This window comes from Anarhichas minor, unplaced genomic scaffold, assembly GCF_050575085.1.
Source record: "Anarhichas minor isolate MPS153535 unplaced genomic scaffold, ASM5057508v1 ptg000054l, whole genome shotgun sequence".
Lineage (NCBI taxonomy): Eukaryota > Metazoa > Chordata > Actinopteri > Perciformes > Anarhichadidae > Anarhichas > Anarhichas minor.
The window spans coordinates 4,551,934-4,575,430 of record NW_027466500.1 but is presented as its reverse complement, the minus strand read 5'-3'; the positions used below and the strand labels follow the sequence as shown (position 1 = coordinate 4,575,430).

Below are 23,497 nucleotides of genomic sequence, written 5' to 3'. Positions count from 1 at the left end.
GAAAGCTATTCTCACTAAGTTGCAGACTAGAACTGTCGGACCCTGCAGCAGGTGTGTGGGGTTACAATGCCTCACGCAAACGCACCTGAGTCTTTGTTAGCAAGTGCATGAAGAGCATGGTTTTCAGAAAATACTCAAATCGTTACATATTGCAGCATCAAAACAAGTTTTTGTTCGGCAAAAGGTTTTCTTCAAACTACATATCCGCCAACTGTCTGTCTTTAAACTTGGCTTGCCTTGATGTGGATACGTTCTTCGCATCTCTCGAGAAGCATTCAACTGATCGACTTTACACAGGTATCGTGACCTAAGGACACTCAGCATCCAACATGCTACAATTTGACCAGATGGTGGCGCTGTAACAATTAACTTCACTTTTCGGCCTCCAACTTTTGAACAGCAAGTCTCCCAGGTATTGTGAGTCCAGACAAATCCATCTGTATAAGCAATGCCCAGTTGCATCAACATTTTCTGCTATTTTGAATTGTGTCCACATTTATTTTCCTACTCCTCCCACATATTTTCAGCAATTGTCATATCGCCAACACTTTTTGCTATTGTGACGATATGACGTCAGAGTGTCCATGACAGATGATGTGCCATTTGGCCAATAAGTGGCGCTGTAGCAGCATCATCTTACAATAATGGAAAGGAATCTCTGTTTATCTGTCTGTGTCTTTGTATTTATGCATGTATGCAAGCAGCACTTCTGTTCCAGACGGGCACTGGACTAGTATAATCCAAAATGTGTTCACAAACCTCTTTTTCAGATGCACAGTTTGCTTAACTATCAAATCAAAACGCAAAGCACTCTGCCTGTGTCTGTGTCCCTGAAACGTACATGATGTGAAATAAAAATGTGTGCAGAGAGAGGAACAGAGGGAAGTGAACTGTAGAAACACTCAACAATTCAACTAAACCTTCTAACTCTTTGTTCCATCTATAAATTGTTAAATGTGAACTTTACCTCAACAAATACTCTGTGGGGAAAAAAAACTATAGTGGGTTTAACTCAATATTTGGAGCTAATTCACTCACAGAGAACACCGTGAAATAATAATAATTTAAAAAAAATGTATGAGATTGCATAGCTGAAGGTGAGCACACTAATTAGAGGAAAATACATAAATTTCATAAACTCATAAACTCTGAAAAAAATCTTCAAAAAGGCATGCTTAAAAATACTTAAAAGAATGTACAGTTGAAAAAGTACTGTCAAGGTTGATTCAAAGTTAACAAAACTGAATATACTATCTGGTGGGACACTTGACTTCATTCTGACAGCAACATGTGAAGTTAAATTTAGACTTTGTAAACCATTAAGGGTTTAGCTGAGGTGAGAGTAAACAAAGATGAAAAGTTGCACTATGGCTCCCTCTAGTGACAGCACAGAGAACTGCAAGAAGTAGATAGTAAACAAATGTGCAGGTAAATGTGCTGTGGGTGAATTTTGGCTGAGTTTTCTTTTAAAGTTTTGGTGGTTTCTACTGCCCAAATAAAATATGCATCAACAAGCAAAACAATAAATAGAGCACCGATGCTGATTCATAGCAAATGTACCCTCCAATTAAACCTTAGTCTTACATTTCAGGTCATATCTCATCACACTTTCAAAACACATTTTTGAACACTGTCTGGAACTCAAACTACTGACATGTCAAGCTGAGACACATACCGGCATGATCTGCTGCAGGTCCTCCAGGGTGGTATTTGCCATGCCGACAAGGGCGTTTTGGTCACACGGTACATTGGGTGGAGTGAGGAGCTTCCTGTCAGGGGACACATAAAGATTTCTACAGCAGCTATATCTTTCATATTTTTGAACATTTTGATTTTTTTTCTCTATTCTTGACTTTTTCTAAACTTGCTCTTACTTTTATTTTTTCTTGCCACGTTGATTGTTGTGCAAAGCAAATTCCTTATATGTGAACCTGATTCTAATAACACTGCGACTGTACAGAGGCCTAAACAGAAGCACTCCTATTGTCTTGATGTGGTGATTAGAGGTGACACAGCTTACACAGCAAAAGTAAAAACACTCAACACACACACACACACACGTACCTGTAACAGTAGAGGGGGAAGTGGATGTCCAGAGCGATGCTGTTGTAAACTGCTAAGCCCATCAGCTGAGAACACAACAGGTTAAGGAGGAAGTAACTATTGACAGATGACATTGGCTATGTGCGTATCATTTCCTTCCCCTGTAGTTCGGTGCCCTCGGTCCACACCCCTCTTCAAATTCGACATTCATTTTGACTTGCACTGTCCACAGACATCTGGCAATGTACTCAAAACTGCTTCTGTGGTAGTTCCCGTTACAGAAGGTCTCTCAAGGAGCACATTACGCCATGATGACAATCACACACAGACTCACAAGATGAAAACAATAACAGTAACTATCACCAGGAGTCTTCCGTGGCTCGTAGCAGCCCCATAAACTAACCTACAATTCATGAGCTCAGTTTTCACTGTGAGTTTGGAAAGCAAACGATCAGTTACATGATGTCATTCTGACAGGAATGTGACCTACCAACTCTTAAAACAACCAAATCCTTTGATCAACAATCAAAAGTAGATGTTAAAGAGCTGGATAGTTTAGGAGAACTTTGACTTCATCACTAGAACAGCCACCATCTTTTATCGTTGTTTAGTTTCAGAAACCGTAAGCAATGACCAAAGACAGGTTCATCCTCTACCTGATGAGTCAGATGAGGTTCTGATGGGGCATCTCTGGCTCGAGAGTTACAAAATGATTTTGTTTTATCTTGGTTTCAATTCTAATAAATTAAGTTCAGATATTACCTTCCAGTTCAACAGGAGATGCTCCTTTTTATGGAACATGATTCAGATGGAAGTAAATGTCAACAAAAAACAAACAAGAATGAAAGCTGGTGGAAGGGAAGTTAACACGGCTTCTATATAGACATGGAGCTGAAAATCCAACAACAGCTGGAGTGAAGACCAGCTCGTCTACTGGTGTCCAGTCTGAACCTCGCAGTGTAAAATCTGAACTCATGGTTCATTTAAGAGACCTTGTGTGAAAAAAGACCAGTCAGTCTTTAAGTCTTTAGCCAGAGTTTAATACGGGCGAAATTACTTCATTGTGTAACTTCAGTGTGTGTGTTGAGTTCATGTACTGAACATCCCATCCACCTGCAGTATTTTTATTTATTTGTTATGTTCAAGGGGTGGTGGCCTCTCACACACACACACACTCTCTCTCACACACACACACACACACACACACACACACACACACACTCTCGTACACACAGCTGCCACATATGGTCACCACATGTGGTGGCCATATGTGGTGTAATTGTATGTGTAGGTTGAGTGTGTTTAGGAACTGAACGCTACTGATTACAGGTAGGTGACACACACACACTCTCACACACACACACACACACACACACACACCGACATGAAAATAACCATCCACTGCACTATTACCACAAGGTCATTATGAAGTCAAAAACACACACACAGATATCAAAGAGAGTGTAACAGAAAAGCATTTAGAGGCCCTCTTTCATATATCTCCACTTTATGGGACAGGCATGAATAAAGCTCTCTCTCTCTCTCTCTCTCTCCCTCTCTCCCTCTCTATTCATGCCCGCTCTGTTTCACATTATGTCTCTGTCTGTTTTTCTACTTCACTTCCCACTTTCAGCCCGTTCCTTTCTTTCCTTGATGCTTCATTGGTGCGACAGCAAGATGAGGCACAAAACAACAAACTGAGAAAAACAGATTCTGCAACAATATTATGCAAACATGAAGGTTACAAAAACTCAAGAACAAGAACGATCTTCTTATCAACCAAAATGTCCAACAGAATTGCTAACTGACCAAGAATAAGCCCGGAGCTTGGTAATAAATTACTTGGTAATAAAGACTTAAGGGACAGAATCTGCATGCATGTCGGTCTCCCTACACAGTGCAGAGACCAACTTTTACTCTACAAACTAAGAGAAGCTGCGTGGTAGTAAATCATTTTTATCACTGAAAATGCAGTGTAATACAGTAAAAAAATCATCTTTTCCCACTTTTTCTGGCTCGTACACAGAACCATAGGCCTAGACTTTATCAATCTGACAATAGTTTTAGACCTGAATCTACACATTATTTCATGAATCTGGTCCTAAGTGACCCGTACTTGCAATTATCTAATTCTCCCTGTCCAGCCTCAACAAATGTCTCTCTACTAAGCTTCCCATCACCTGCCTACATATTGCATATTCCCAAATGAATCAGTGATCAGTCAAAGTACCACACAGCAAACCTGTGTAATGTAACATTGCAGCATAGGAATAATGCACACGTGCACAAATGCACAAAGAGCAGGGAAACCGGGCAGCTGCAATGCCTCAGTCTCATCTCTGTACTGTCTCTCTCGCTTCATGTCCCACTTTGTCTCTCTTCTTCTCTGCTTTCTCATCAATGTTTGTTCTTTTATGTTTACTTTTGTTCATAGTCTTTCCATCTTTCTTTCTGCTTTCTCTCTCTGTTACACATTTTCTCCTCACCGCTCCCTTTTCATCTTCATAGTGACGCAACACTACCATGACGACTAAACAGGATCTATGGCGATTGATAAATTAGCTCTTAGCGTGCGCACACATGTGGAAAACGCATGGAACATCCAGGAGCGCACACACACACACTCACACACACACACACACACAAGAACCTGGCGAGGAACAGGCAGCTATTAGGTTATATAACCTTTTGACAGTTCCCAGCTGGCCAGTAACTAAGGCTGAAGTGCTGGATCGTTCTCTATACACATACACACACACACTGTACTGCATAGATAGACACTCTCACAGACACACACACACACACACACACACACACACACACACACACACACACACATGGACAAAGTCCTGAAAGTACACTATACAAAAGCAGGAACAACAGCAGAGCTATCCTGCAGTATTTGAAACTACACAAGAGAAAGTCATGTGAATGTTTGAAAGAAACGTATCCTTCGATTTCTGTCCACCTGACAACCATTTGTAATTACTAAGTACTGTACGTTTCTAATGAATGCAGGTACAAATGGAGTAGTTATTGTAAGTGTCGGGCAAAATAGACTCATTTCCTGTTAAAACAAGCTGCAAGTGGAGGAAAGAATGTGCAGCTGTCTGAGGTATTATGTGCTAAAGCTGTCTCTAAGAAATGACTCTAAGAAATGACTAGCTTGACCAAACGTCTGTACAGTCAGTGCACTGGCTCTTTGTAGTATAACTACAAACTATCAACATACACTTTAAATACCACATTCATAGCATTGCTAGCGGCATCCGAAGACCTTTCAAAAGAAAATTGCGAATGTCTTCTACAATACTCAGTTCGCTTTTAAACAGTTTTGACTCATTTCTTATGTAAGAGTCTGTGGGTGTGAAATTACTGAGGCCGTCTTGTTGTGGAGAAATGTTTCACTTTCAAACCCCGTCTGTTTCATTTCATATTTTCTGCAGAAAAAAAGTTGTATATAGTTTGCGATATATCTGTTACAGCCTGAAAACACACATTAAAGTATCTCTTTCTCCTCTGTGGTTTGAAATAGAGGAGTTTTATCGTACAGTTTGTGAGAGTTGGGGAGGGAGTATAAGAGTAGAGTACGTATGTAGGTGTATGTGTGTGTCTGAACAACCCCAAAACACTGCAGTTTTGTCTGGGAGACATAAAAGCTACAACCAGAAGCTGTGAAACCACTGTAGAACTATGAATATAATTGAGGAACATTAAAATGCTAATGTATCTGTCTGTGCAGACGCTAAGCTACTCTTGATGGGAAAAAAGTCAAAATTGTACAAACAAACAAATTATAAAAGCTAAACATACAACCATGACTAAAAAACAAACTCTCTCACTTTATTTTAATAAGAACATACAACCCACAGTCTCCATAAAGACAGTGTGTGCTGAATCTAATGTGTTTTGTTTCTTTAAGGATACAGTCCCGACCAACTGGAACTCAGAATAGTTGTCACACTTCCAACTGCTGAACCAATGGCAGCGCGAGTCCTTCATGTAGGTGAACATTCCTAAAAAAATAGAATTAGGTTTAGCACATTAATGGTGGTTAATAAATCAATAAAGCCTGGACGAATGGACCGACAAGGGAAGGAGAGAAGGAAAGATGGAGGCAAGGTAGGAAAAAGTTGACGAGATGAGATGCAAGATGGACGATGGCCTTGAAGGATGGATGGAAAGAGCAACCAAACTTATAGAGCAAAATTGTATTTTGTATTGTTAATTTCTATTTGAATGTATTTTCTATTTCACTTTGAATGACGAGAAATCTGCATGGTCTGAGTTGTTTATTTCCGCTCTGCTGAGCACTTCATCGCTTGTAGCGAGCGATAAAAGAGGAGCAGGTAGTTGAGCAGAATACACTTGCAGGATCGTGAAGCGCCGCTAAAGCGTTCCAGCTCTGACTGAGAGAAACAGCAGCAGTCTGTTCTGACACGCATCTGGACCGCTCACATCTCTGAACACCAGAAATTGACACCACTTCACGCATAAAAGAGCCTGTGTGTGTGTGTGTGTGTGTACACCTGCATGTGTGCAGCTTAGTGTGTGTGTGTGTGTGTGTGTGTGTGAGGCAGAGCCGGGGCTTTCCCTGTGCTGCTAATGAGGGGAACACAGCTTTCATTGAGTGTGTTGCTTTGGGCCGACGTCCCCTGGCACCAAAAACACAGACGACCGCAGAAAGACGGAAAGACGATGGAAAGAACAACTCGAAGAGAGGAGAGAGAGAGACAGAGATAAAGAGAGAGAGAGAGAGAGGGGGGGAGGGGGGAAGAGAGAAGAGGCAGATACAGACTCGGTTTCCATTCAAGTATTTTTTATGCAGACGTCAATGTACTGGAGGAGAAAGGCTGACTTGAAACAGCAATTCTTGGAGAAAATTCTACATCAATATTGTAAAAGAGCTTTTCATCCTCACATGACGTTAGAATGTTTCTTGTGGTTAAAGGAAATATTGGAGCAACAGTGATGGAAACGCACTTGTTGAATAAAAAGGGAGAAAGCTGTTCACTCACATTTCATACAAATTCAATTTGGATTTGGATTAAAATAATGTCTGCGAGTCCCAGTCGTCTATGCAGTGTGACTCCACCAAATCACACACTACCACTTCAGCATATTCCGTTCTCAAAGTCAGGTTTACTTTCCCAAATATTTTGAATATTTCGTACTACTCTTTGTTATCGGCATAAATTACATCCACCCCAATTGTGCGCTCCCGCAGATCAGAAAACATGTCTCTGCCTCATTCTAGCTGGCATATTTCATCATTTCATGGTCATCAAGTTTACATTTACTCTTCTGTAAGCACCAATGGGCTTGAGGATGTGAGCCAAAAAGTATACGGATTAGTGGAAGTTATTGGGAGACATATTTTTGGTTTTGGTCTTCAGAATAATACCAGTGTTGTCATGTTTAGGCATAAACACGGCTGGACAACCAGGATATAATGGATTTCAGTGGTGACCCAGAGGGAAGCCAACAGTTGTTTGGAACATGCTGAACTTATGAATCAATGGAGAAGAGGTGGATTGTGCTGCATGAGTGGTTTGAGATATGAAAGTTTTGATGCTTGATACTACATTTTTTTCAGAGCCACTTTTTAAAACTATAGGGGGCAGATTCAATACACAAAAGATCCATTTTTGGTTTGTTTCTTTAAAATGTCAGGATTGGAGAGGCTCAAAGACAAACGGATTAAAGGAGGAGAGAAGAAGACAGGAAGGGAAAAGAGACAAGGGCACACAAACATAGTGACACAGATATGGAGATAATTAGAGTCAGGCCGTCTGTAGGAGAGTAAACTGAAAAGAGAAACAGACGGAGAGAAGAGAAGTCATAACAGGAGCTGCTCCAGTTTCCAAAACCAACACTGACCGCTTTTCTCAGCCATCTGACACGTATTCCTGCTGCAGCTTCCCCAACTTGAAAACTCTCAGAGCTTGTCCACAGAGACCTCCATCGAATAAAAATGCACTTTCATTTTCTCTCCACTTGTTTACAGTAAATTACGGCTTCACTTTCCATTGACTTTGCATCAAACTGGATTTCCCACCAGAATCGAGTCGTTATCTGTTGTTCTCTGTTGGTAGATCTCAGCTTTTCCATGTTCTTTATTCACACTACATTGATTAAGGCTGTTTTATGGACACAGTTCATACAGTTTGGTAAGAATAACCTCTAATAAGACCACCGCGTGGTGTGCGGTGTCAGCTGAAGCCCCTCTGTGCTACACTCTAGACAGCCTGATGGAAGTGTGTCTCACCGTAGTCTGTGTGGAAGATCTGTCGCACCAGCAGCAGGAACCACTCCTTTGTCAGGCCGCCCATGTCCAGCCCCGCCTCCCCGACAAACGTCACCCGCAGCTTCTTTTTCAGGTCACACCGCTTCCTCGTCAGCTACAGACGGAGGAGACACAACATAAGATTAATGCATGCAGTTTTGAAACCAATATTTTCTTTTTTTATAACAAAAACTATCACGTAGCTGTTTCATTAAAACCCCAGAGTTTAAAACATGTGATCCTTTACTCCCAAACTTGTCCAGGCCAAAAAGGACAGAACCCCGAGGACCATCTTAAAGCTAAAGACATTTGGGCTGAATCTTACTTCTTGAAGAAACTAACATTTAACATCACTTAGACTTAGATTTGAGGGTTCACATGAGATTTACAGTTCGGTTTAGGTCAGACTGAGCGTCTGAGGTCGACACATGAGTGGTTCTGTATTTTCACCGCCCTCTCTGTGTTCCCAGACCACACATTTTGCCTGTTTTTGTCATCAAAACCTCATAACGCCCTAAAATTCATCTGTGAGATGAAGTCCTTCCTTCTGTATTATCTTTGCTCAGTGCTTCAGTAAACACACTTCTTACAGGCAGATGTGTCAATAAAGCATCATGTGGTAATCTCGTGATATGGGTTTGTATTTTTGTTGTTGAAAGGTTTAACGGTTTTAAATGTTTCTGCCTCTTTCCTCGTGGAGAATTCTGGAGGCTGTGTGGTCAATTATAAATTAATGTTTTGACAGCAGTGTGGATGCAAATTCAGGAGGCTCATCTTGCTACACAGCATGGCGACACATTCACACAGTATCATATAAACACAAAAAGGTATATAATGTAATAATAATAATAATAACATCAAATATAAATATCATATAGTATAATATTTTGTATATAAAGGCAGAGACTTGACATCATACCTGGGAGATAATACCAGTACATTTGAGTAAAATACAGACTTCCTGTGTGGATGCGCTGCACAAAACACAGACATGGGGGATTATTCCTACATCACATCAGGTCCCCTGGTAATATAAGTCCTGTGCAAATACTAACTAACTAAAACTAATTAATTACTAATTAACTAATTAAAGTTGATTTGTTTCATTAATTAAAAAATGTGTTTGGCACTGGACCAGCTGATTGACAAAACATACTCAACACAACAACCATTGTTCTACATTATCTCAGAACATGTGTGTGAACACAGAAGTATTTCATACAGTACTTCAAATCTCAAACAAGCCAGTTGGTTGCTCCGGCTTCCTGTCAGGAGGCGAGTTTGACATGGAAAAGATGAACATATGTTCATGTTTGTTCGTGTAGAAGTTCAAAACTTAATCACCATGCGTCCCTCAAACACCTGTGAACATGCGCTTATGTTTGCCTCGAGAGACAGAATTAACTTCTCACGCATAAAATAACGAATTCTCTGCGGAGGAAACATGATTATTTTTGTTCATTATTATTTTCCATATACATAGGGAGCCCTTGTTATGTAATACTGCTTTAATGAGTACCTTGTATTATATTATATTTTATTTGATTGAAGTGTGTGTGTGTGTGTGTGTGTGTGTACTGACCTCATCCAGTGAGTCGCTGAGGAGTTGTGCTCGTCGTACTTTAATGTTGAGGAACAGAAGGTTCATGTCCACTCTCTGCCTGCGAGAAACCTTACTGACCAGGCTTTGCTGTCAAACACACACACACACACAATTAAAGTGTGTGGACATGCATTTGTTGCTTGCGTACATTGTTGCACATTTAGCCTGATTTCTAGGTTTAATGCGTCTATGTTACTGTACTTCTACCGGACTTGTAAATAAGGAAAGTGACGTCCTCGCTTCTACAAAACAGTTTAACAACGGCATTAGATTAACGGTTAGGGTCGTATTATTTAAATGAGGTACAAAACTGTTTGCATGTGTGTGTGAGTGTGTGTGTGGTGTGTGTCTCACCCTGGCCTGACTGATCATCTGTTGCTCAGAGTCTTTCTGGATGATGGCTTTCTTCACCACTGTCGAAAGGATGAAGGGAAACTGACAGAAGGAAAACCTGAGAGAGGACGAGAAGAAATATGAAAAGTTAATAACCCTGAAAACACTTCATTCTCTCAAGTGTATTTTTAAAATCATTTTTACTCAAATGAGCAGGCTCTGAAATCTACACCCGGAATGAGCAGAATTCCCCACCACACCAGCCAGGAACTTTTAGAGCCGATCGTTTGAGCTGTAAACTCTGGATCCATTTCCTTTATCAGACGTCCAACGAGCCGTGACGCAGCGTGAAACAGACTTTGCGGCTTCTGGAAGTGTTTCCACCATTCTGGATGAAGTGCAGCTGTGTGGGAACGTTACTTCGTCCCTGCACAGGCACAGATACTTGGTCTGACTTCCAGGAATCTTCAGAAGAAGCTAACATCCCTCTTGGTCATCTTTGTAGTGAGTCAAGCTAATGTGTTGACACATCTGTTAGCATTTCTGGTCCTTATTAGGGGGCGAGAGCAGGGACACCTTCCCTGGGAAAATGTCACTACTCACTGTTTATTCCACTGCTCCATTATTTAATATCCATCTATGTATAAAAAAGCTCTGTGTCCTTGAACATTTCACACAAGCAACACATCTATTATACAATCAAACAACATTTCAGACAACGAAGTTTGGTATTAGAGACATTCTGGACACATTCAGTCATTTTAGCAAAAGTCAGTAGCTGGAAAAGCCAGTTAAACTGGATAGACAAAGAGACAGACTTTATCTGACCTATTTGAGTTGCCGTAGTTCTGCCAGGTTCTGTACTCCTCCATGAAGTCTATGTGCTCCAGAGTGATGTTGTAGAAGTCGGTGAAAGGCATGATGGGAGTAGAGGAGACACTGTTGGCTGCATCTGAGGACAGGAATAGAAGATGGAAAGTTAAGTGTGACAAAATTATCTTTTGTGTGTGTGTGTGTGTGTGTGTGTGTGTGTGTGTAGGTGTTTGTGTGTGTGTGTGTAAGACTCACTGAACAGGCCGAGCACTTTGGTAGCAGAGGGAATCCACCAGGAGCACTTGGCCAGAGGAGGAAGTTCGTCTGGTTCTGCAGGAAACAGTCGGGTGGAGATAAACTGCATGAGGCGCTCTACCGGCTGCCTGAAACGCCTCGCCGACACCCTGACACACACACACACACACAGTTATTGGTTAACTTCAGCAGCTTGGCAGAGGCAAAACTACACAAATTACACATACCCTGAAATATACACACATGCACAAAAATAGACAGTTCAAGAGAGGAAAACTAAACAGAACTTGTAATTTAGAGCAGTTAGCTTATAAATCATCACCACATGAAGGATGCATTCTTCAGGGCTCCTTCTTAAGGCTGAGAGAGAGGATGGCTTACATTTGCAATTGTAGGCTGTGTGTCAAGTTTTAAAAGCGTTACGGTTTGATTAAACTGGCTGGCAGTTGATAACCTCCAAAATACTGAAATGTTGCAGTTTTTCTTCCAGGCTGGGTAGCGATGCCGCACACATGCCATCCAACTGTCTGATGAGGGTTGGACAGTAATATGCTATTGTAAAGGGGTGTCTCGATTCTCCAGATCTACAATTAGATTTTCTATTCAAACAGTTCTACAAACAGTTTTTTAACACTTGTAAGACTTTGGAGTCTTGATTCGTAAAAGACACCCTGACAACTGTCATAAACATTTTCAAATGTAGCATTATATGTTTTTGGTAATGTACCACACTAAGGCGCTGTGGTGAAAGTTCAATAACTTTAACAGTGTTGAAGCAAGTAGGCGGCTGGGGTGGAAGGAAAGAAATGCTGGGAAAAAAACAATCCTGCTTTTGACATTAAAGTTGGAAATCGAAAGCTCATTTCAGCGATTAACGATTTAGAATCAAAATCATGACGTGCTGTATATGCAGCATATATGAAAGTGGTGAAAATGTGATTTCCATAACTGTGACCCCCCCTCCCCCGCCCCCCTCCTCAGATTAGAGTGGGAAAACAAAGAGGATGATGATGATGATGATGGAAAAAAGGAAAATATTCCTAGATAGAGATGGAAACACTTTAAATTTACGTTCCCATCACACAATCAATCACCAGCTAACCCTGCTGCAAAGACCAGATGACAAGACCCAATCCGCCTACACTTCCAAAAGTTATTTACAGTACAGAGACTCAAATCACATATTTCCCTTTAAAGAGTTTACAATCTGTTCAAAGTACTACAGCCTCTGTCCTCAGACTCAGTTTGGAGGAGAAAATGTGAAAGATAATACAGCAACGATGCAAATACCCCCCCAAAAAATGCCTTTGCTTTATTCCTGCTGATGGAAACACAGTAAAGACAGGAAGAGGATGACAGGTTGAGAGAGAGAAAGACAAATAGAGACAAAAATAGTTTAAAAAATGACAGAGAAAGCTATGGCAACTTGCAAGCAAACATCAAAGGTTGACACACAAACACACACACAGACTTACTTTTTTAGCCAATGAACCAGGAAGTGGTGGTCGGCCTCGGAGAGAGCTGCGATTTGCCTCAGCAGGTGAGCGTAAATCACATAGGTGCTGGTGCTCGAATACTGGGGGTTCTACACACACAAACACACACACACACACACACACACACATGCACACAGTAATATGTCATAGTGGGACAAAGCTTCAGTTTCCATTCTGCTGTGCATTACATTTTGGGATAAAGGTGTTCATCAATAACACTCATAGGCTTTCAGTCTGCATACTCGCATTAATAAAAACTCATATGGGTGGTTCCATCATTTCCATCGAGCTGATACTTCAGCTCTTGGAATGTGGTGACATCACTATAAACCGCTAGGCCCATTCGGTTTTCACAGGGTTTTAACACACAGATGAAGAGTGAAAGAGGAGAGTTGGATGTGTAGCGTGCAGAGCCTTTAAAGGAGGGCGAGTCGTCATCAGACAGGAAACCAGCAGTCCTCAACTCCAACATGACCTCACCCAGTCCCAATCTGTGTGTGTGTGTGTGTGTGTGTGTGTGTGTGTGTGTGTGTGTGTGTGTGTGTGTGTGTGGTTGTGTTCTCATGAGAGTTGGAAGACGAGGCGAGTCCTCAAAGTCAAATGGGACAGAATCAGACATTTGGTTGGTGTTGATGGAGCGTAGAACCACAGTGGAACTACTGTAAATTCCTGTCTTCATCTGATTCTAATCCCCAAAACCATATATGGAAATCAGACTGGAGAGAGAGAGAGAGAGAGAGAGAGAGAGAGAGAGAGAGCTTTATTCATGCCTGTCCCGTAAAGTGGAGATATATGAAAGAGGGCCTCTAAATGCTTTTCTGTTACACTCTCTTTGATATCTGTGTGTGTGTTTTTGACTTCTTAATGACCTTGTGGTAATAGTGCAGTGGATGTTTATTTTCACGTCGAAGGGTGTGTGTGTGTGTGTGTGTGTGAGAGAATAGGAAAATAGGATCAAACAGGATTGAAGAAAAGACCCCACAAACAGAACAAGACAGAACAAAACAGAAAGAGGTGCAAGTAAAATATTCCTGTACATCATTACTGATGAGAAGAGAGAAATAAGGGAGGAAGAAAACAAAAAGAAAGGATTAAAAAAACAGTTGTTCAAAGGATGAAAGCATAAAAATAAGGGTGAGGACAGATCATGTTTACGTATCAGAGTCAGCTTTACGAATCTAATCCACTGTTTATTGTAACCCTGTGTGTTCCCCAGCTGACATGGAGATCTAGTGAACCACAGCTGCAACTGAACAGCAGCCAACAGTTTCAATTAATGGTATATATTATTGACAGCATTCATCTGTGTACGTTCTGGCAGTTTATTTTTATTTTTATTTGAAACCAAAAAACGAAATACCAGGAGACCTTTTGACTTGGACTGCCTTTACTGTCTCTACGGGACTTTCAGTCTCACCTGAACAAGAATCAAATAAGCCCGAAGGTCGTCTTTTGTCCGAGGCCTGAAAACAGAACACAAACAAACCAAAACCTGTCACACAAGAGAGAGAGACTGCACAACAAAGCACAACAAAGCCAAGCCAGGCTCGCCCACATCTACCTGCTCGCCAATCATTTCCATTTTACTACGATTTTTTAAATGACCAAAGTATATTGAAGCTGAAAAAGGTCAAGTAGAATATAAAAATAAGCAAATGGATCACAAAAATGCAGATTGTGTCACAGACGTGTTCTCACCCTTTCCACTCCCTCAGCAGGCTGTTGATGATCCCTTTCAACACGGACTTCTGGATGTCCTGAGGCTGAACACACGCACCAAAACAAATTTGCAAACGACTCAGGAGATTGAATCAACATTCCTGAATGTCAGAGACCCACAAAGTGGAAACACTGGCGGCCATATTTATCTAACCTTTTCTTTACCCAGAGAGGTCATCAAGGCAGCGGGTATGTTAAGTTTTATTGAACGTATCTAAACTTAAACAGATGCTATAGACTCTGTTACACACTTTGATGTCATTAAGAAGAAAGACATTATCCGTTTGCAGTCCTTGTTGGTGGTGGCGGTTCAAATCTCCAATCTGAAATGTGCCATAGAGCTCAACTGTGAGGTTCCACAAGTGAAATTCCTCTTCATGATCTGAATCGAGGATGATTCACCACGAGCTATGAGATCGTGAGACGATGGTACATGCTCCTGTAGAAGCAATATGATATCAACCTTGTTTGAAGAAACAAGTTTTATTTGCAATGTCATGGAGAAGTACTAAACTACCCGTAATCCTAAACTGTAACAGCAACATATAGTTGTAGTTCTTTCACTTTTAAATAATGATGTACACAGTCTAGTACCTTTGCCTTATTTCAGTTTATACTTGCTCCTCGTTCAGTGTTTTATGGTCATGTAGTTTGCTGGCTAACGACTAATAAAAGGGTTTTCTGAATCATTAATAGTGACGTCATAAAAGGTGAATCGATCTAGAAGCAGTTTGATGATGAGCTCGTATGCGTTTGCAGACGGGGGTCTTTTTCTCTCGTGCTTACTGTGCTGAGCAGTGCGTCGTAAACAGCGTTGACAAACTTGGCGTTGACTCCCGAGTCGTCTATGGTGTTGAAGGATCCGTTCGCCTCTCGCTGGGAAAGGACGGAGGAGGGAGGACACAAAAATGATGAAAGAAGGAGAGAGCATGAGGAAAAAGCAGGAAAACAACAGAGAAAAGAAAATGCTTTCCCATAGTAAAACGGTCCAGGCGTCTGGTGAAATTTTAACAGCATCTAAAACTGTTTTCTCACAACAGGCATTCTGCTGAGAGCCAGACTGTGTGTGTGTGTGTCTGTGTGTGTTCTACCTTGAAGGCAGCGTTAATTTCTATGAAGGAGTCGAAGGTGGTCAGGTAAAACTCTCGGACCTCCCTCCAGTCACCTGATTGGACGGCACGCTCCATGTCCTCCCTGGCAACACAAACACATACACACAATGCTTAAAAAAGACAAACCAGACCCGGCTCCAAATGAACTTAGTAATTGTAGGTAAGGTGGTTTAGTTTAATGGGGAGAGCCGTCTTAATGTTTTGGGTCCCAGTCCAGGGACTAAAAACTCACTGAAACTCCTTGGTGGTCTTGGTACGCAGGGGGATGATGGGGTCGGAGGGGAACGGAGCTTTGACCTCGGGGGGAAGAGTGTCAATGGAGAGCCGCTGCTTTTGACGAACATCGCTGCAGATCGGAGGCAGATCTCTCCCTGGGTGAGAAAAACAGGCAATAAACCATTTATTAATCCAATGCAGCAGGGGTGACATGTTCATTCCAGCTCTGGAGGACAAAAATAAGTCTTAACAATTAAAGTTATGACCCTGATAGATTCACACAAAAGCAGTCGTTACCTGTACGAAACCTGATGTTTGTATTGATTATACTTCTTTAAATAAATAATTATAATAAAAACATCTGGGAAGTTATATATAGCAGGACAAATCGAGACAGAAGGACAGACAGCGAAAGATATTCAGGCTGAGACAGCGATGTCATTGATGATGTTGCTTCCTCGCACTCCTGACCATCTATTCATTCTGTTTATAATTAGCCCCCTTTTGTCTCCGTCTCCACAGTAACAATAGTCACCAGCAGGCCTGTCCAGGTGCATTGTGGGTGCATGGACAGATTGCACAAGCAGATAAAAGGGACACAGGTACAGAGGCAGACAGATGGATGCATGACAATGAGAGCAGGTGTTACATCACAGGAACCCTGATGTTTCTTTTTGTGTGAACAGTGGAGGTGTTTCAGACTGAGGGTGGCGCTAGAGAAAAGACCATGGGGTCATTAGAATCAAAGGAGTTCATCCTTTAGGGAGCATAAATGGAAATTTCATGTGAATCTATCCTGTAAATTCAGAATTTATTTTGTGTACAAGTACAAGCATTGGTTTGATAGTGTTGCCAGAGGAAAGGTCAGAGAGGTTCAATCGATTTTTGTATTATTTCGTGGCATGTTGTGATAAAAGGATCAAGGATGGAACCGCAAGAATTGAGTTTTGAAAAGCTTTAACACAGATTCTAGCTAGCTAGCTTTTTCTATAGCGCTGGTGAGCTATCCAACCATTATATGTAGGTTTCTGAGCAAGTCACCCCACAAAACATCTTAAAAATACATTTCCCCGATCCTTAGTCCCCGATTGATATGTATTTATTTAATATATTATGTTTTTAACAATCCTATTGCTATATGGCCATGGAAATTGCTCTAAAAGGAAAAGTGGCGTTGCCATCGTCGGGCCATGACTCTAAGAGGACACAAAGAGAGACAAATAGAGCTAATGAGAGCAGGAACAAGGAGACGAAAATGCTCTTAACTCCCCTCCTCCCATCTTTGCACCCTTGTCCTCTCTCCTCCTCCATCACTGCTTCATAATTACCTCTGCTTTTTCAGCTGGTGCGTCACCAAATTTAGTCCTGACAGCAACGAGTACCGGTCGTCATGGCACCCTTTTATTTGGAATAGTCACCTTGAAGACCTCTGAGGACGTCCTCCTCCCTCTGCTCTCCTCTGTCTTTCATTAAAGTTTACTTCAACAAAGCCTTTGATGTCTTCTGACAAGGGATGAGAGGACAACCCTGTTATCTCCCTCAAGTGTTTGCCATCAAGTACTGTCCTATTAATTATTATTCCAGCTGATGCTTAATGAATGAAGCAGTCCACAAACATCAGACTGAAGATTGCCTGATAACCACGTACGTCCATCCAGGATGATGAAAAACCAAATCAGGACTTTTTCTTTTAAAATGCAACAAGTTCATTATAAGAAATCCAGTTAATTAAGGAACAACTCACAGTGAAGCTCAAACACTCACTAAAGGAGTGGTCCTTATTTGATTGGGGTTACATGTCCACTTCAATTTTACCCATTTACTTACACCGTGCATGAAAATGTGAACTGTATCTGGATACATTATCTGGATGCCAGGCTGTAAATGCATGCAAAGCGTTTTCGTTCTAACCTTTAGAAATCCTCCAGGAAAAAAGAGTCAGAACTTATGTGGACCTGAATGCAACTGTATCAGCCAGACCAGACAGAGGTGGTCGGCTCGCTTTGCGATCACATCTCCGTCATTCTACAAACCTCAAATGTCAAATTATTTTTCTCTGAGCATTGAGGAAGTTGGGGATGTTTGCAGGACAACCAAACCAGGAGCATGGTAAGTGTTTTAATATTTCACCCTAACAAGCTGGACTTCGATGCCAGCGTTTCTAGAAAAGGTGTCCGTGTTTTGTGATCTTGAAATGAAACTCAAGACGGATCTCTGCTCTGCTCAGCCTCAGCGCACAAAACCAAATTTGACAATATTAAAAGGAATTACAAACCTCCAGTAATACTTTACAGATGAAATAGCAAATTGTGGTGATTATCCAGCAGGCCGGATGGCTGTAACAGGCCCGAGGAATGCTACACTATCTTGTGTGTGTGTGTGTGTGTGTGTGTGTGTGTGTGTGTGTGTTGAGTGTTTTTACTTTCATATGGTTTTCATTTGGGGCGGAGGTTTGCATAATTATTCTGGCATCAGTAGCCGTGGTGACAAAGCGGGCTGGTGAGCACTCCGCTGGGTCTGCGTTCTCACGGCAGTCAGAAATAACCTCGCCTTTCTAACAGGAAGCAACGTGCACTTTTATATTAAAACACTGACGACAAATAAAGAAAATACAACCTCATGACATGTTCCTCCCCCCCCCCCCCCCCCCCCCCCCCCCCCATCTTCTTTCTCTGTAGCAGTGACAGTTTCATGACAGATATTTTTGATTTTCCAAATTTCCTTTTCAGTGAAACATCCTGAGCAGGGAGATAACCCGAACACCTTTCAGCAGAGACTTTGAAAATTCCATGATGTTGAAATGGCAGAAAATCTAAAAAAAAGAATCTTATTTTCAGTTGAAACCTGAATCGCCCCATAAATACGCCTGTACCTTTCTTTACTTTCTAACTAGAAGTGTGATCCTGTCATTGTCTGCGCACTGAGAGACTCTTTAAATGCACCGTCACCAACTGGAGAACACGGACAGCTTTTCTTCTTCTCCTCTTTTTTTTCTGAAAACCTTCCATTTTGGAGACACGAGTCGCTGCGCTGATGTCGTCGCTAGCAGCTCAACATAAACAGTTTGAGCCCATACATCAAGCGTACTGTAAATAGAGGAAGTAACACATCATTACCTCCTAGACGAGACAGAGAGCACAGTGAACACACCACACTGACATTCAAACTGCAGTTTGGTGATGTTGAGCTGCTTTACTGATTAACGTTTGCTTTGAAATTAACTTATATGGATGCAAATGAGAAAGTACAGAAATAGCTTGTTGCACAACTTGAGGAAAAAGTGCATTGGGTATGAGAAATTGCAAATGCACACTTTCAAATGCCGAAAAACATACTAAAATTAGACGATGACTCCTTTCCCACTGCCAGTAGATGAGTTCGCTTTTCTGTATCTCTTTTCTTTCTGGTGTATCACGTTCGACGTCACTAACACACCAGAAAATACTACCAAACAGTAGAAAGCAGCATGGAGGCCGGTGAACATGTCTTTTTCATTTTTGTTACTTTTTTACTCTCCTTTCAAACTCGGTGCAGACTAATGTGGATCAATGTTTGAGCACTGCTCGGACAGAGACGGGTGGAATTTGTCGCTGAAATGACAAAGAAACAGCTGGAAAAGGGACGGAAATTGGTGTGTCCACCGGGGTGTCATGTTTCCATCAGTGCCGACCGGAGCTGGAGCCGATAAATACCCGTGACTTCCGCAGAGTCATTTGTCCCGGGAATGAATGCCGATTGTAACCTTTCCCGCTGAAGATAAAAGCCAGATGTTAGTTGGTGTTTTTTTTTTTGTCCAGTGGGAAAGGGGCTATACAGTGTATCCGTGCTTCTTTTTTCTAACAGATTACTAATGATAAAAGCGGCACTGCCAGTGGTAATCAAAACATTTACAAAAGTCACCATAAATGAATCATATTAGTGGTTTCATTTGCAGCTAATGGACAGAAAAAGCTACTTCTGTGTTGCAGCATGAAGCCTTCATCAGAGCACAGGTGAGATCAACAAGACCAAGAGCTACAGAGAGAAAGAAGTCTGTCCATTAGATGCAAATGAAACCAGTAAAAATGATTCTGACACTTTTTACATTTGCCTTTAGAATGTTAGTTTTTTTTTGTCTTAAATCTGGTTTTGTGAAATATAAAACTATGAACTGAGGGGCACTTGTTTCCTCTCATGTCTTCCCGTGACAGCCAAAGCCACACCAATACACACAATATTGGTTCAGGCAAGTTCCAAATATGAGAGAAGGAGAAGGATTAAACCTCTCGTCTAGTCTCATATTTCCTTGAACAAGCACAACATTTGCCAATGTGATTATTTTGTGTGTGTTTTTACATTAGTCATAGTGTTTCAGGAAATGTTCAATGTTTCATTTGAACAGCCAGCAACAGCTGAACGTTAGAATAAGACATTTTGTGGGTTGATTTTTGATAAACGAGGTCCTCTTGTAACAAGAACAACAAACATGCTTCTAGTAACCAGAAGGGATGAGAAAAATAAAAATGAGCTGAAATTCATTTTGAAAAACAAAAAAGAATGAACTGCTCTGTTTGATGGAATAGAATAGTTGTGAGCTCACCATGTCTGAGCCACTGGGTGCCGGTCAGGGTGCCCGTCATGCCGCCGGAAAAGCTCCGTCCCCCTGCGTCCCTCCTCTGGCTCAGTGTGGAGATAAAGGTGCCCAAAGACGGAAACGGCTGCTTAGCTCCTCGCCCAAAACCCTGTCGCAGGAAGATAACATCATCACCACGGGGAGCGGTGAAGAAGAATTTCGGCTGAGGAATTGTATATTATGTGGAAGACATTCTGAGGGACAGGAACACTAAATATGTCAAGAAAGCAAAACTTTCAACTGTATAAAAACGTTTCATATATATATAAAATACAATTACATATTTTACACACATAGGTGACAAGGACAAACCTTTTGGCATGGATCCCTAAATGTAGTTTGTCAAAGAGTTGTTTAAATTAAAATGTACTTTGAAGTGGTTGGAATATAATTGTACATCTTAAAAATGTTACCTTCAATGTCAAAGATGACAATAGTACCACTATTGTATTACACTTGAATGATGAAAAATTAAATCAAATATACAAAAAAACACAATTTAAAATGTAAATGTGCTGCAATTTACTGCACTGCAATCTATTTTTACTAATCTGCCAAGATATCCACGTACAGTATATTGATAGTATTGATAATTCTAGAAATTCTCAGAAAGCGCAACATTTTGCATTTTATTAATAACAATAAATGAGGCATGAAATGAAAGTATGAACACCAATGCAAACTTGTAAAATTGTTTTGCTCTAGCTACCATTACTAATACATTCACTAAAGCAACTCTCTGTATTCCTCAGATATTGAGGTTTCTCACCAGAATGGGAACTCCTTAAATCAATCCAGACTTTCAGCTGCATTAACAGACAATGACAATATAATAATAACTGAACCGATCTTTCTAACGTAACATTTACTGAATGTTCCCTGAGATTAATCAAGCAGAGGAGGACGTGAAGAGGAGAGGAAGGAGGGATTTACAGGAAGGAGGAGAAAATGGAAATTATACCACAAACGGAAAAGAGGGAATGAGGTAAGGTGAGGCATAGAAAGGGAGATATGAGAGTGAAAGAAAAAAAAGACAAGAAAAAAAGGGCGGGGAAGAAAGAGAATGAGATGAAGGAAGGGAGGAGAGCAGGGAGGGAGGATTAAGAGAGGGAAAAGAAAGGAAACTGATGTATAAGGCAGGGAAAAATAAAGATGAGGAATAAAAAGGGGGGAGACAGAGAAAAAACATGAAGGACTGAAGGAGAAGAGAACACGAAGGAGGGGAAGTAAAAACAATGGAGAACAGAGCGCATACAGCAGGAAGAGAAAAGGAGGAGTGATGAGAGGTGGAGGATGAGGAGGTGGAGAGATCAACAGATGCACAGCAGCCGCTCCTGACAGCAGCAAAGACACACACATACACATACACACACACACACACACACACACACACACACACAGACACACACACATAGACTCCAGCAGTGATGTGTTCATAGGCTGCAGAACAGAAGGAGCAGGAAGACGGTTAATCTGCCGTTCAAAATGAATCAGTTTCCAAAGAAACAATACCTCAAGGAAGAATCTGAATAAAATCAGTGATATGGCAACAACACACACACACACACACACACACACACACACACACACACACACAGACATAGCACTATCTGCCTCAAAGGTCAAACATGAAAAAAATAAATAGCTCAATATGGTTGAAAATAGTAAAAACTATCATTTAGAGGCCAGGGCTCTAGATTGAAAGCCTGAGATAAAAGAATGTATGATGTTATACTGTGATGGCCGTGGGATCGAACATGGTGGTTTTAATGGGTATCAATGAGGACGTTTTGGTCTTTAAGTAGGACCAAGCACATACTTTCTATTGTTTCCATGACATGGTATTATTTTCTCTCTTGTGCACAGCAACACAGAGAGAGAGAAAACAAAGGAAGGCTTGTCTTCGAAGAAACAACCTCAGACAGTAACAGGTTGTGTTTTCAGAGTTGTGACATAACATACAAAGAGACATAAGCTACACTACACAGACACATATGCGTCCTGTGTCTTTGAACAGAAGCTCCATCTGTCTGCAGAGCACTAATGAGATGCAATAGTGAAGGCATGAACATGTGCAGGTTTCATGAAACAGATCTACGGAAATGATTGAAAAGAACATCTGTGAAATCAACACAGAACTTAGTGGATCTCCAGTGGTCCCTTTATTATGACCTACATTTACAAGATGCTTCTTATTTCTTTCATTTAAATGTGAAATGACTCATTGCACCAACTCTATAGATGGCAGGTTGGTCGGTCCACCACCTTCTTGCAAACACTACACCATGAGGTTGACATTTCATGGTTTAAGTGAAAAGCATTGGATGATGAGCTGCCATGAGATTAGTTACAGATATCAATGTTACCCTCAGGATGAATTGTCTTTTCATAGCGCCAACATCAGATCAAACTGTCCAATACTTTGTTACATGAGCGAGTGTCATTGTGAGCATGTTAGCATGCTGATGTTCAGCATTTTGCTTTAAGTCCCTCTCTGCCAAAATACAGCCTCACAGGGCTGCCTGCGCTCAGGGCTGTTTGCTAAATCCTTGCACCTATGAGGGACGTGTGCATAGTAACACTTCTTTCTCGGTGAAGCCACAGAACAGCCACACTTCACACGCTTCTCTCTCCTAACTCTTTCATCATCAACACCACAGACGGCTGATTGACAGGCGATCTCTGGGAAACGTGGAGCAGAGACACTACATCCAAATCAGTCACGCTTTGGTTTTCATTGAGGAAGAATCGGCTGTGGACAAACATTTCTCACAGTTTTCCTCGATTAAATAAACACATCTGACAACTTCTAACAGTTTTAGCAGCAGTTGTTTTTTTGTGATTTCACTATCTGTCATTAGAGACAGACAGAACTGCAGCTGATGAGCAGGTCTACGTAAACATGACGACCAGGTATTTACTGAGACCAGCAGTCGGTTAAATACGTGTGTTAGGGGACCAGATTTGAGCCGACTCTGGCTCCTCCGTGGCTGCCAGATTTGATTAGAT

The 23,497-nt window shown here is 41.3% G+C and overlaps 1 protein-coding gene across 1 annotated transcript in view; it reads right to left on the bottom strand.

Moving 5' to 3' along the window:
• Nucleotides 1-23,497, bottom strand: part of hectd2 (HECT domain containing 2) — a 40,561-nt gene that overhangs the window by 14,328 nt on the left and 2,736 nt on the right. Inside the window, exons 2-16 of the mRNA XM_076075806.1 lie at nucleotides 20,456-20,597; nucleotides 15,893-16,031; nucleotides 15,640-15,742; nucleotides 15,335-15,424; nucleotides 14,528-14,592; nucleotides 14,247-14,292; nucleotides 12,809-12,918; nucleotides 11,334-11,482; nucleotides 11,094-11,217; nucleotides 10,287-10,383; nucleotides 9,912-10,019; nucleotides 8,312-8,444; nucleotides 5,971-6,059; nucleotides 2,065-2,129; nucleotides 1,676-1,769 (exon numbers count right to left, since the gene is read on the bottom strand). Coding sequence (XP_075931921.1) covers nucleotides 1,676-1,769; nucleotides 2,065-2,129; nucleotides 5,971-6,059; nucleotides 8,312-8,444; nucleotides 9,912-10,019; nucleotides 10,287-10,383; nucleotides 11,094-11,217; nucleotides 11,334-11,482; nucleotides 12,809-12,918; nucleotides 14,247-14,292; nucleotides 14,528-14,592; nucleotides 15,335-15,424; nucleotides 15,640-15,742; nucleotides 15,893-16,031; nucleotides 20,456-20,597 — 1,554 coding nt within the window. The remainder of the gene's footprint in view (nucleotides 1-1,675; nucleotides 1,770-2,064; nucleotides 2,130-5,970; nucleotides 6,060-8,311; nucleotides 8,445-9,911; nucleotides 10,020-10,286; nucleotides 10,384-11,093; nucleotides 11,218-11,333; nucleotides 11,483-12,808; nucleotides 12,919-14,246; nucleotides 14,293-14,527; nucleotides 14,593-15,334; nucleotides 15,425-15,639; nucleotides 15,743-15,892; nucleotides 16,032-20,455; nucleotides 20,598-23,497) is intronic.